This window comes from Nothoprocta perdicaria, unplaced genomic scaffold (genome assembly GCF_003342845.1).
Source record: "Nothoprocta perdicaria isolate Ctin4 unplaced genomic scaffold, notPer1 scaffold_127, whole genome shotgun sequence".
NCBI classification, from domain to species: Eukaryota; Metazoa; Chordata; class Aves; order Tinamiformes; family Tinamidae; genus Nothoprocta; species Nothoprocta perdicaria.
The window spans coordinates 2,067,692-2,078,591 of NW_020454394.1; the positions used below are offsets into that span (position 1 = coordinate 2,067,692).

The 10,900-nt window shown below is 40.4% G+C and overlaps 1 protein-coding gene across 3 annotated transcripts in view; it reads right to left on the bottom strand.

Annotated features, from left to right (window-relative positions):
* DMTF1 (cyclin D binding myb like transcription factor 1) overlaps positions 1-8,595 on the bottom strand; it is a 29,872-nt gene extending 21,277 nt beyond the window's left edge. Inside the window, exons 1-3 of one of the 3 annotated variants that reach the window (XM_026033274.1) lie at positions 8,425-8,595; positions 971-1,087; positions 306-425 (exon numbers count right to left, since the gene is read on the bottom strand). In XM_026033274.1, coding sequence (XP_025889059.1) covers positions 306-425; positions 971-1,079 — 229 coding nt within the window. In that variant the 5' untranslated portion in view covers positions 1,080-1,087; positions 8,425-8,595. Of the gene's footprint in view, positions 1-305; positions 426-970; positions 1,088-1,352; positions 1,680-8,424 lie in introns of those variants that run through there. The other 2 variants (XM_026033276.1, XM_026033275.1) reach the window with 2 other exon arrangements.
* Between the last annotated feature and the right edge of the window lie 2,305 nt (positions 8,596-10,900).

Sequence of the window (10,900 nt, forward strand, 5' to 3'; positions counted from 1 at the left end):
TTAAAAAAATTAACCTCACAAGCTCTTTGCAAGAGCACAGGATTTACTTTGCTGCTCATCCACCTGTATTTCAACTTGTGTATTGGACTTGCCTGCAGATCTCTATCCAAAGCAAGTTTTTTTTTTACCAGTACTGCAGCAATCCGTCTGTATGCAAAAATATCTAAGGCTCATGAGAAAAATTTAAGGTATCAACAAAACTTTAAAATCATGCAAAATATTGAATGTAGTCAAAAAAAGCCCACTTTTCACCTGCATCAACAAAAACATTTTGTTCAAGAGCACACTAACTTACAACGACTTACTTGGGACTGCAACAACAGAAATGCATGGAGTGGAGTCATCAAGACTCKGATCATCCTCTGATAAGCAAAGTCTCTTGTGTGGCGGTTCAGTGCTGTCTTCAGAATCTACTTCATCAGCTTCTAAAAACAAAAATATATGTAGGTCACTGTTCACAAAGCAAAGGTCTTGAAACAAATCTAGCAACAATGACCAAAACAAAAGGTAGAAGCAAAAGTGACAGGCTGGTTCAGGACTTTTATTACTGTTGAGCATCTAAGTGTAAATTATGGATAATAACAGTTCATGTGCTTTCTCCAATGTACTGGGAAAAAAAATCATTAAAAATGTCAATGTTATCCACATACCACTATCCCTTTCAACTTATCTCTCTGCCATGTAATCAAAAACCTTAAATCTCTCCAAACTTGGGTATGTATTCAGTTCTATCAACTCATTTCCACTGAAACAAACCTGGATAGTTATATCCTTAAAGTTAGGCACATAAGTTATTTTTTGATTCACATCCAATCTGATATTTTATCCTTCTTTAAACTCAGACAAAATAAATCCTGTCTCAAAAAGTAAACAGAATCTAAGTATTTTATCTAATTTGGAGAGAAGCTGCAAAGACTAGGAAGTACAAAAGCTAGATCAATGAAAAGAGATGCAAAATGCTATGAAATACCATTTTGAGGGCAATGAAGTATAAGGTTCCCTTCAGTGTCCTGGGTCAGAGTCACAGAGTTCACGGTTTCTACTGTCACTGTGTCAGACTCTTCTTCAACTGTGCTCATACTCAAATCTGAAAGAGTAATACACACATTACTTTTGGTAACATACAGATTACTTTCCTTGGTTGCCACTTTGATCGTCCATAATGCTCTTTCCTTTATGTCAAGCAAATCACTRTAAACTCTCTTACAGAATGATGAATCTCTAGACCACTGCTCCACATCAGCAATTCCAGGTTTTAGGAAGTTTATCCAGAGATACGTTTCCTGCACCCTTACACATCATGCAGAGTAACATCAGAGTCTCAAAGGTACTTTTCAARCTCAAAATAGTACCTGAAGTTCCCGTTCAAGAGCATTTGTCATCTTCAGGGGACAGAAGTCATCCAAGAGTATGGAAAGAATATATTTTTTTAATAGTTTACTCGAAATTACAAGCTAGGAATACAAAAATGGAAGACTTTGATATGATCCCATCAATTTTCTGGCCTGCACATGGTTATTTCTTGCCATATGTTTTGTACTGCTTTGTCCAATTTTAGCATTTTGGCAATTAGGCTTCCAGCAGACTTCTAGTAAGAGACTCGCTGTGCCAAGTAGTTCAGGAGGACAGCACTGAAATGAAGAAAGACTGTCAGATGAACAACGTGAAAGTATGAAGAGATCATTCCACACTCTTAGCACAGCTCCCTGTCAGTGAGAATGAATTCCAGTTGCTGGAATTCATCATATTGCTTCTCCTTACACCCCTTAAGTTCTCTCTCCAGCCTCACTCATTGCACCCTTTTTATACCACAGGCTTCAGTCACTACTTTTCCAAATTAAAGATAACTAGTCCTTTATAAACATCTGCTCTGCTGCACTTCCCCACTCTCTCCCTCTTTATCCCACACATTTGATTATTGCAGTCCTTCAAATTAATGTCCTAGCTACAGGCACATGAAATTACTATTGTAAGAAACAGAAGCATCCCTAATGTAGATACAGTCATAAACAGGCTGCACAATTTTACAGTGACTGTTGCACCTAAGCAAATACTATGGGAATGTTATTAACATGCTGCTCTTGTCACTTATTGCTATTTCTCTACTCTGTGCAGAATCTACAACTTTATACTATTTTTTCCAAGCTTCTACTAAGACTCTTGTCAGTGGTTCGAAATTCTTTACGTCTTCTCCTATTCTTTATCTCTTTAGTATTTGTAACCTTTCTCATTTGATAACTTTCCTATAATACAACCTTCTAAGGCCAGGCAGCACTGGAATGTTTTTGTAACGTTACACTCTCCATAGATCTACTCTTCCAAATTGCTGAATTTCAAATTCTTAATCTAATTCTACCTGCAAAATTAACTTATGAATGCTGTTTTTTTAACCACTGAAATAATACAAGCAACAGAAAAGCTGAGTGCAAGCACTGGCCAATATACGTTGAGTAAGCAGTATACACTGAAATCTGTGAGTTSAAGCAATACTTCAGTGCAAGTATTTCTGCAATGTGCAGAATTTCTGTGCAAATATTTCTGCAATTTCTACTGTCAAGAAATCAAAGTATTACAAGCCTGTAAGAATTTTGATGTAAACTAGCACGTTTACTAATTTTGAGAAACAATGTGAATCCCTCAAATATAAAGATGTTTAAGTTCTGCTGCACCAGAGGATGAATAAAATAGCACGTAAAATATACAGAAGCTTTGCAAAGATCTCATCTCTTCTGATCACCTGGGATTTGGCGAGCCTGCCCCTTACTGAGGTTTGTAAGAAAAAAAAAAATCACCTTGAAAATATCACCTTTTTCTCCTTTAAGTTCTCTCTATTCTTTTTCTATATTTTTTCATACACCAACAATACAAAAATAATACTTATATATATTTTTTAATGCCATGGTAGCACAACCAGCCATTTTAAAAATTATCAAAATAATGTTTTGAGATATAAGTTAAGAACCACAGCTATATTACAGTCTTGAATGCAGCAGGTAGGGATATCCATACATCTATCCACTTGTACGTGAAATTTAAACCCCATATATTAAATCACCTCTACAATGTTAACAATACTACCTAAATAGGAAATTATTTTATTTTTAATTATAAAACATGTTTGGTAATGYGAATTCTTAGCAAGAGCAATATTTTCTCAGAAAGATAAAGACTGTGCCAGTCTTTCAATAAAACCATGTGCCACTTCTCCAGCTTGATGAAGATTTTTGGCACTGCTCTGAGCACATATAATGACTGTYTTCTAGAATGAAGTGATATTACCCTTCTCAATAACTCAAAAAATTGAGATATTGTTAGCATTTTAAATCATAGGCTTCTCAAACTTAATCATCTCCCATCAGCAACAGCTCCTTTCCACATGCAAGTGTAAGGGGAAACCACCTCCCTCTGGCTCATCTGATTACGAGTTCTCAATCCTCTGCCCTCTCTATTCTTTACTGGTTTGCTATGTTTTAGTAACGTCTGTTGCATGGCTATAGCACTGATTAAAAAAAAAAAAAAAACAGAAGAGCCATCCTTAATGCTAACTAAAGTTAAGTTAAACGAGCAGATTGTAATTTCTTTGACCTAATTCTGACCTGCTTTTTTTTTTTTAATAAATTGGATAGTTCTGGAGAAAAAAAACAGAAAATAGGAAAGATTCTATTTTTCCTGTTTATTACATGCACTTTCTGGATAACTTTTCTCATGACGAACCCTGTACTAAATTCCTAGCAGAATTAGTTAGAATGCTAGGGATTATTTCTCTCTAATTATGCATCAACAATTACTGACTTATTTCTCCTGCAGTATGCTGAAAGCACTTATTTTTGCTCTTACTACCATTACTTGCCAGGGTAATGGCAAGTAATGTCCATCATATTTCAGYTAAAGCATATTTTTATCTATATAGAAGCAGAGGAAACTATAGTACCATCAACAGCAGAAGACGCAGAACAGCCTTCTTTCTTTTACTGAAAAATATCCTGAAGAGGGAAAGAGTTAAAACTGATTGATAACAAAGCTGGACTTTTTTCTTCCATCAGCTGAGAGGAATCAGGACTTGTTGAGAGGAATGTGCTTCCAGGAGTATGTTCGCAAGTCAAAAACACAAAGTAATTGGGCATATATGGTTTGCATTTACTCTCTTCCTGGTTCTCCATGTTAAAAGAGAGATGGATATAGCACAGGAGGGGTCCTTATTTCCAAACTTGAATTGCCCACAGGAGAGAGAGGAGGAAAAAAAAAAAAAACACAGAAAGACAGAATAAAGATATTTCTCTGTCTTCTGTTCCTCCTGATTAAGCTAAAAATCTCTGCAGATGCCTCCCTGAGACGCCTGCTACTCCCAGGAACCCTCCCTCTAAAGCACCAAGAACTGTGCACATTCTCCCAGGAACAGAGTTTTCCAAAGAAGGAAGCATTCCTCCACGTGAATCCTGGACCAAGCAGGATTTCGTAACTTCTTGCCAACCTCCCAAGAACAGTTTATTCCAGCGCTATGATGAAGTAACAGATAAGAGCCAGSAGTAAGTGCAGACTCTCCAAAAAAAGGCCTTTTTTTTTTTTTTTYCTCTCTCTACGCCACACATTTGCAATTTAGAATATTTTGAGTTTTCCAAGTTAAGGTAAAAGACATAACCAAGTCTCAATAAAAAAAAAAAAAAAGAACAAGAGGGTTCTTCACTTCAGTGGAAAAATTCCCATCAGCTTTAATGGGTGTGGAGTGGACCCAAGTTGAAAATTCTGACTTAAAAAAACAAGAGCCAAGTCAAAGCCAAGCACATATTTTGGACGTTACTTTTTATTTATTAATGTTAAAAAAAAAAAAAAAAAAGCTGAAAGAAACAAAGAGACTTACTCTTTCAAGACAGTTAGACCTGGACACGAGCCCTAAGCCATGAAGAAATTGGTTAGTGACTGAATGATGAGAATAAAGGAAAATAAAATCTTGCATTACTGTAGTAGTTATGCTTGAATGTGATCAMATCCTCCCAAGATCACTATTCTCCACTTGAAAAATTATGGAAGTACCATGTATGGTGGGGATCTATCGTATGTGAAGTGTAAGGGAGTCACTTGAAGCTGAGGGTGAAGAAGGCCAAGTGCTACAGTAGGAGACAAGCCCTCTAACACCGGCTTCTTGGAGGCTGACTGCAGGGACAGGGTGTGTGCCCGTTGTTGTTGATACACCATGGGATGACAGGCAAAAAGCTACGCTACACAACTCCACGTCACTGCAAAGGTCTCTTAGTAAGAGCCCTACAAACCCCTTTAATGAAACATCTGCACATTCACCATGCAGCTGCTATTAAAAAATTTAACTACTCAAACTTAATGACAGCCTATAGTTCTTAACTACTGAAAAGTACGGCAGGAATCGTCTCTGCAGCTCCAAAACACCATCTTTGCGTGAATTCACTGAAAATAAGCATCTGCTTTTGAATACACAATTTTCTGGTTGAAATAAAGGGATTACTTACTCTTCTCATTCTAAATGCCCACCTCAAAACATATTTCAGTGTTAAATTCAAGCATGCTTGCTGAAAAACACAAGTCCACTATTAATGATACTGGCTTGGGAGGGAAGGGAACACACTGCTGGATGCTAACACCACGGATGTGTATTAAGAAACAGCAGAAAYAGCATGTCAAGAGCTTAGAAATTTATGTAAATAAGTAAATTTAATACGTTTTTCTTGTGCTGTTAGATTTTTAGGCGTATTTACCTATTTAGTCAAACTTACCTTTTTTAAAAGTCAAGTGCAATTTTACTTTTCTATGTGCAGCCTAAATACTGTAGTATTTTGCCCATAAGTATCATTAACACATAATTCCAGTATATATTTTCCAGGGCAGCTACCCATTAAAGCCATACTACAGTAGTTCTATTTCTTTCATGAAACACAAAGCAGATTTAGGCAAAAAAAATAACAGCTGATTTTACAGAAAGTTGCAAAAAGTGRTTTTTTTAATATAAAATTGCTGTAATTCTAAATCAGAGGAAAACAGGGAAGATGGGCTCAAATGTTCTGTAGTTTGCAAGAAATCATAGTAGTTCTATATAGTCCTAAAAATATTAATTTTGCCCTCGGAGATTGTCCTAATTAATACTTATTAACCATGTCAAATGTCTTTTCTACTCTTCTGTGGACTGCTGTATTTTAAAATTACTACAGGCCATRTAGGCCTATAAAGGCGATATGTACAGGCCATAAAGGTCATATAAAAGTGTATTTCACTAAATTCTGTAAAAAGCAAGAACTTAAGTTTATTGAGAGACTATCGAGAGACCAGCTATTAAACATGAATAATCTTATCGGAAACATCCTGATTTTACTGCATTTATTCAAGATTAATACAATGGAAATGAGGTGATTACATGACTCTGTATACCTTATATTTAAGGAAGCTTCATTCCTTGTTTCTTATACAGTCACCACTTAAATCATAATCAGGAGTTTTTGAACAACTCAGTATCAACTCRCCTATTATTTAGCAAAAGATCTTTTTGCCCCACCACATGAGTTGACTCAAATCTAAAAATCATCACAAAAGAATTGTCTGGAATTGCTGCAAAAATGAATGTAAGACAGGGAGCAAATCAAATGGATTTCAAATAAAAGGGTTTAAAGACCAGAGTTCAATATATAAAAAGATCTATTAAACTGTATCAGTGTGAAATTACAGGCCTACAACAGTTACACTCTACTCCTCAATGGCATTTAGAGCAGAGTGGCTAGCACAGAAATGGAAGATACGGAAGACATGCAATAGGAGAAACTGTTCAATTTGTATCAACATAAATTTGTCAGAAGGTCRTGGTATTTTAATAAAAAGCACTAAGCATGTTTTACATGTCACACAAGCGTGGAAAAAAGTGCTAGGTGTTTCATATGAAAAGAAAACAGAAAATTAAACCTCTAGTTCACACAGCTCCAATAAAACACATATCTCAGGCACAAGGTTTTATGGAGATAAAATCTTGACAATACTGATAGGCACAAAACTACATAAAAGAAAAATAATATTTAAATGTGGTTGCGTTGTAACCATTCCAAATACCTCTTCACCTTTATAACAACAGGCAGAAATTCAGCACGTAACAAAACATGAGCAGTTAATTGTTATCCTAATTGTAATCGCTATAGTAAGACTGATAAAGAAACCCACAGCTCGGCTGCTGTTCGATGGATGAACAGAACTAACTCTCACAAATGTGAAAGGGTCTAAGTAAGTGTATAGGTAAGGTAGGCTAGGGACACTTGGTGAGTATTTTGAATGTCTTTATGTCTTACACATCTGCTTTTKACAGCTTTTAATAGTGAAATGAAACCTGCATTTTAGAGGCAATCTAATTTAGGAGATTTAATATTCAAGTGCTTGTGCAAAATGCCAAACATGATACATAAACTTTGAGCCAGCGTCCAGAAAAAGCAAGCAACGAGCTGCTGTCATTGCTAAGCTCCTCCGGTCGGAGATTGAGATCGCAATTAGATGTTCTCACCTCGCTATGAAAACTTCATCACCCAATTCTTTGAAATGGTTTCTTATGCAGCCAAGAAACCTAATGCCAAACAGCGCTGGCAACATAAAGCAATTTCTGGATTACTTTGACACTCAACTTCGGTGTCCAGGTGTGGCAGGGTGAGGAAGTTCCTATGAACAGTGCCTGGCGGGCACGGAGATGCTGTGTGAGGCATCACCTCGCATTTTTCAAGGAAAAAAAACAGTTCCTAGCGGGGATACAAGGTTCACCATGCCCAAGTGCACATGCGGGAGGCCTCGGGAGAAAAGAAAACACAACCGTGCACTTCGTTTTGGGGAATGGGACTAACTCTGGTGCAGGAAGGATGGGCAYGGCTCTTAGGGGTGCCCCCTGCTCTTGGCAGCATTGCGCTTGGAGGGATTCTCTTAAAACAAAAACGCCCTTAGCCACCTCAAATCACAACCTTTAGCTGAAAAAAAATATAAAAAAAAGGGAAACAAAAGAGATAAAACCCACAAGCTTAGGACATCCCGACCGCAGACCCGAAAGGGGAAAACAGCTCTGACTGTGCTCGCTCAGGTGGCCTTTCACTACCCACATCCAAATTCAAGGCGGGGGGACACGCAGAGCCAGCGGCCACCCCCGGGGGGCTCGGGCCGGCCGCGGYTCCCCCTCGTCTCCCCGCGGGGAGGCCCCGGCCCCCGCTGCCCCCCGGCCGCCAGCGCCGCCATTTGGCGCCGCCGCCATTTTCCCCCCGCGGGCGGCGGCGCGGGCCGAGGTCGCTGCCCGCCGCGCTGCCGGCCCGGCCCGGCTCCGTTGGGCCGCGGTGAAACGGCGACGCCGCCCCGGCCGCCGCCGCCGCCTCCCGCCGCGGCGCCCTCATGCCGCGCGGCCCGGCCGCTCCCGGGCCGGCAGCCCGCAGGCCGCCGCGCACTTACTTCCTGTTTTGGGTCCGGGCACTTGAGAAACCAGGATGGAGACTCCCAAGTACCAGGATGGAGGCGCCGAGCGGCAGCGAGCGGCGAGGGGGGTGGGGAGCCGGCGGAGGAGGAGGTGGAGGCAGCGGCGCCACGGGGCCGGGCCGGGCGGAGGCACCGCCGGGGCCCGCCGGAAGGTCCCGCCCGCCCGCGTCTTCCGCCCCGCAGCCCCGCGCCACAAAGCGCACGGAGCGGAGCTGGCGGCCGCGCCGCGCCACAAAGCGCACGGCGCTACCCCGGCTCGGCCCGCCCGGCCCCGCGGCCCGCCGCGCCCGTTCCGCCTCTGCCGTGGCCCCTCTGGACTTCGCTGTTCCCCGAGCTTCCTGGGGCATTTGCTGTCGTTTCGCTCCTGCCTCGCTCTGCCCTTCTCTRCCTTCCCCAGTTTGCCAAAATCAGCCGCAAAATTCAGCGTGAGGAAGCCCTAGGCCTTGCTGTGGGCAGCCGGTGGTGCTGGATGCTCGTGAGCCTTGGAACCCTTTCAGCCCCGATGATGCCAGTTTCGGGGCCTTCCTGCAAGTGGGAGATTTCCCTCTTCCATCCCAGAGTATTCTCCATGTGAAAGCAAAATGGGTCAGATTGCAAAAATCTTTCTGTGAGTGCAAACCCATTGAGGAACCAGAGCAACCCAGCATCCATCCACTCCTTTTTTTTTTTTTTTTTTTTTTTTCCCATACAATACATTGGCTAAACTCATGCCACAAAATCCCCTCTTGGATGTGCCCCTTATATGGTGAAACTTGAATCACATCCTCCCCCAAACCCTCCAAAACTGACTTTAAAATATGCCCATGTCATCACTTAGTAAAGAAATGTCTGTTTTCGTGCTCTGGGCATGTTTTGAGATGCCCCCAGTGGAAACAAAGCTGCATGTGGAAAAGGCTGTATGGGAAACCCAGAAAGGAAGAGATCACAGAAGCTTCCCGTTAAAGCTTCCTGAGTTTTCTTGGACCTACAAGACAGCAAAATCTGTAAATAGCTTTTCTTCAGACCTTTTGCACAGGCTACAGCGATCCTGAAGTGTTTGCCACCCTTCATAGTTAAAATAAATGTCTGAGAATGCTTTTGATAAAATGTAGAAGTTCTGGTTGTGATTCTCAATGATGGTTCAAATACTTTAGGAACAATTTAGTAAAAACAGGCTATATATTTCATTAGTTCGTTAGTTTTGCCGAAATGCATTTAGAGAATGGATTATTTTGTATGTTTAAAAGGCAGTACAAGCAGCTTTGTGCTTTGGTGCAGGGCTCAGGGGCAGGAATGTGTTAGGAAATGTGCTCCTCTTTCAGACCTTTTGCCTTCATTTGGAAATTTCAGTCAAGTTTAGCCAAATTGTAAGCTTCTAGTAATTGTCGTTCATGCATTCCCTGGAGGAAACATATAGAATTCGTTTGCCAGGCAGGACTGGGTTCCCCTAAACATACTGTGCCTTTTATCATTGCAAAAGTGTAAAGTTTTATAGACATCTGTGTGGGGCTCATCGGTTTGACCTGGAGGAGACCTCTGTGCGTAGGGGATGTTTCTGATTTTTCTTACATGTCAGTCTTCATCACATAAAAATTCCTATATAGGTTTTCAGTGTAGTAAGTGGATATTTTCCCCATATCTTATCTCCTCATCTGGCAGTGTCTTCCATTCTGTCTGATCATACAGTTTCCCCCTTTATCCCCTTCACCCTCTCTCTTTTTTCTTTTCCTCCTTCTTTGGAGAGTATCTGGCTATATTTTGTAAAAGAGCAGTATTTTAACTACAGAATCTGTACCTGCCTTTAGGTAATGATGATATTCTGGGATGTTTCTCAGTGCAATAAGGCCATGGTAAACCATTGCTGTCAGATCATGTGTCAGCACTTGGTGAATTGGAGAACTGGAAACTGTATGCTAAGGTCTTGTACATTAGTCACATATCTGCAAGATTTTTTTGCATGGTTTTGGGATCATGACCCCTATTTATGCCCCAATCTCTGTTTGTACAAAGGGAATGATACCACTTTCCTCACAGATAACCAAAGTCAGGAACATTTATGTAGTATCAAGTTCATTCCATGTAAATGTGGAAAGAAAGCAGTGACTACAATTATAGTACTTGTAAGACGAAAATCTTGAAATTAATATGGACTTCTCTGAAGATCTGATCATGAGAAGAATTCAACCTCAGTAGCCTCTGCTTTAATTATTCTATTAATGTTGGGCAGGAATATCTCAATAGAAAAGCATATCCTGTTAAAACCGATACAATAGAGGATGTCTGTTCTGCAGAGTGCACAGAAAATAAGAACAGATCTTCATTTTCATTTCCTGAAGGTCACAGGTTATTCTGATCATTGTTGTTCTTCTGTGGCATGGCAATATTTTTCTCCTCTTGGGTTTATTGCTCTTTCATCTTTGTTATTAAACAAGCAGCAGGTGGTTTAGTCCCTTTTTCCTTTTTTTTTTTTTTT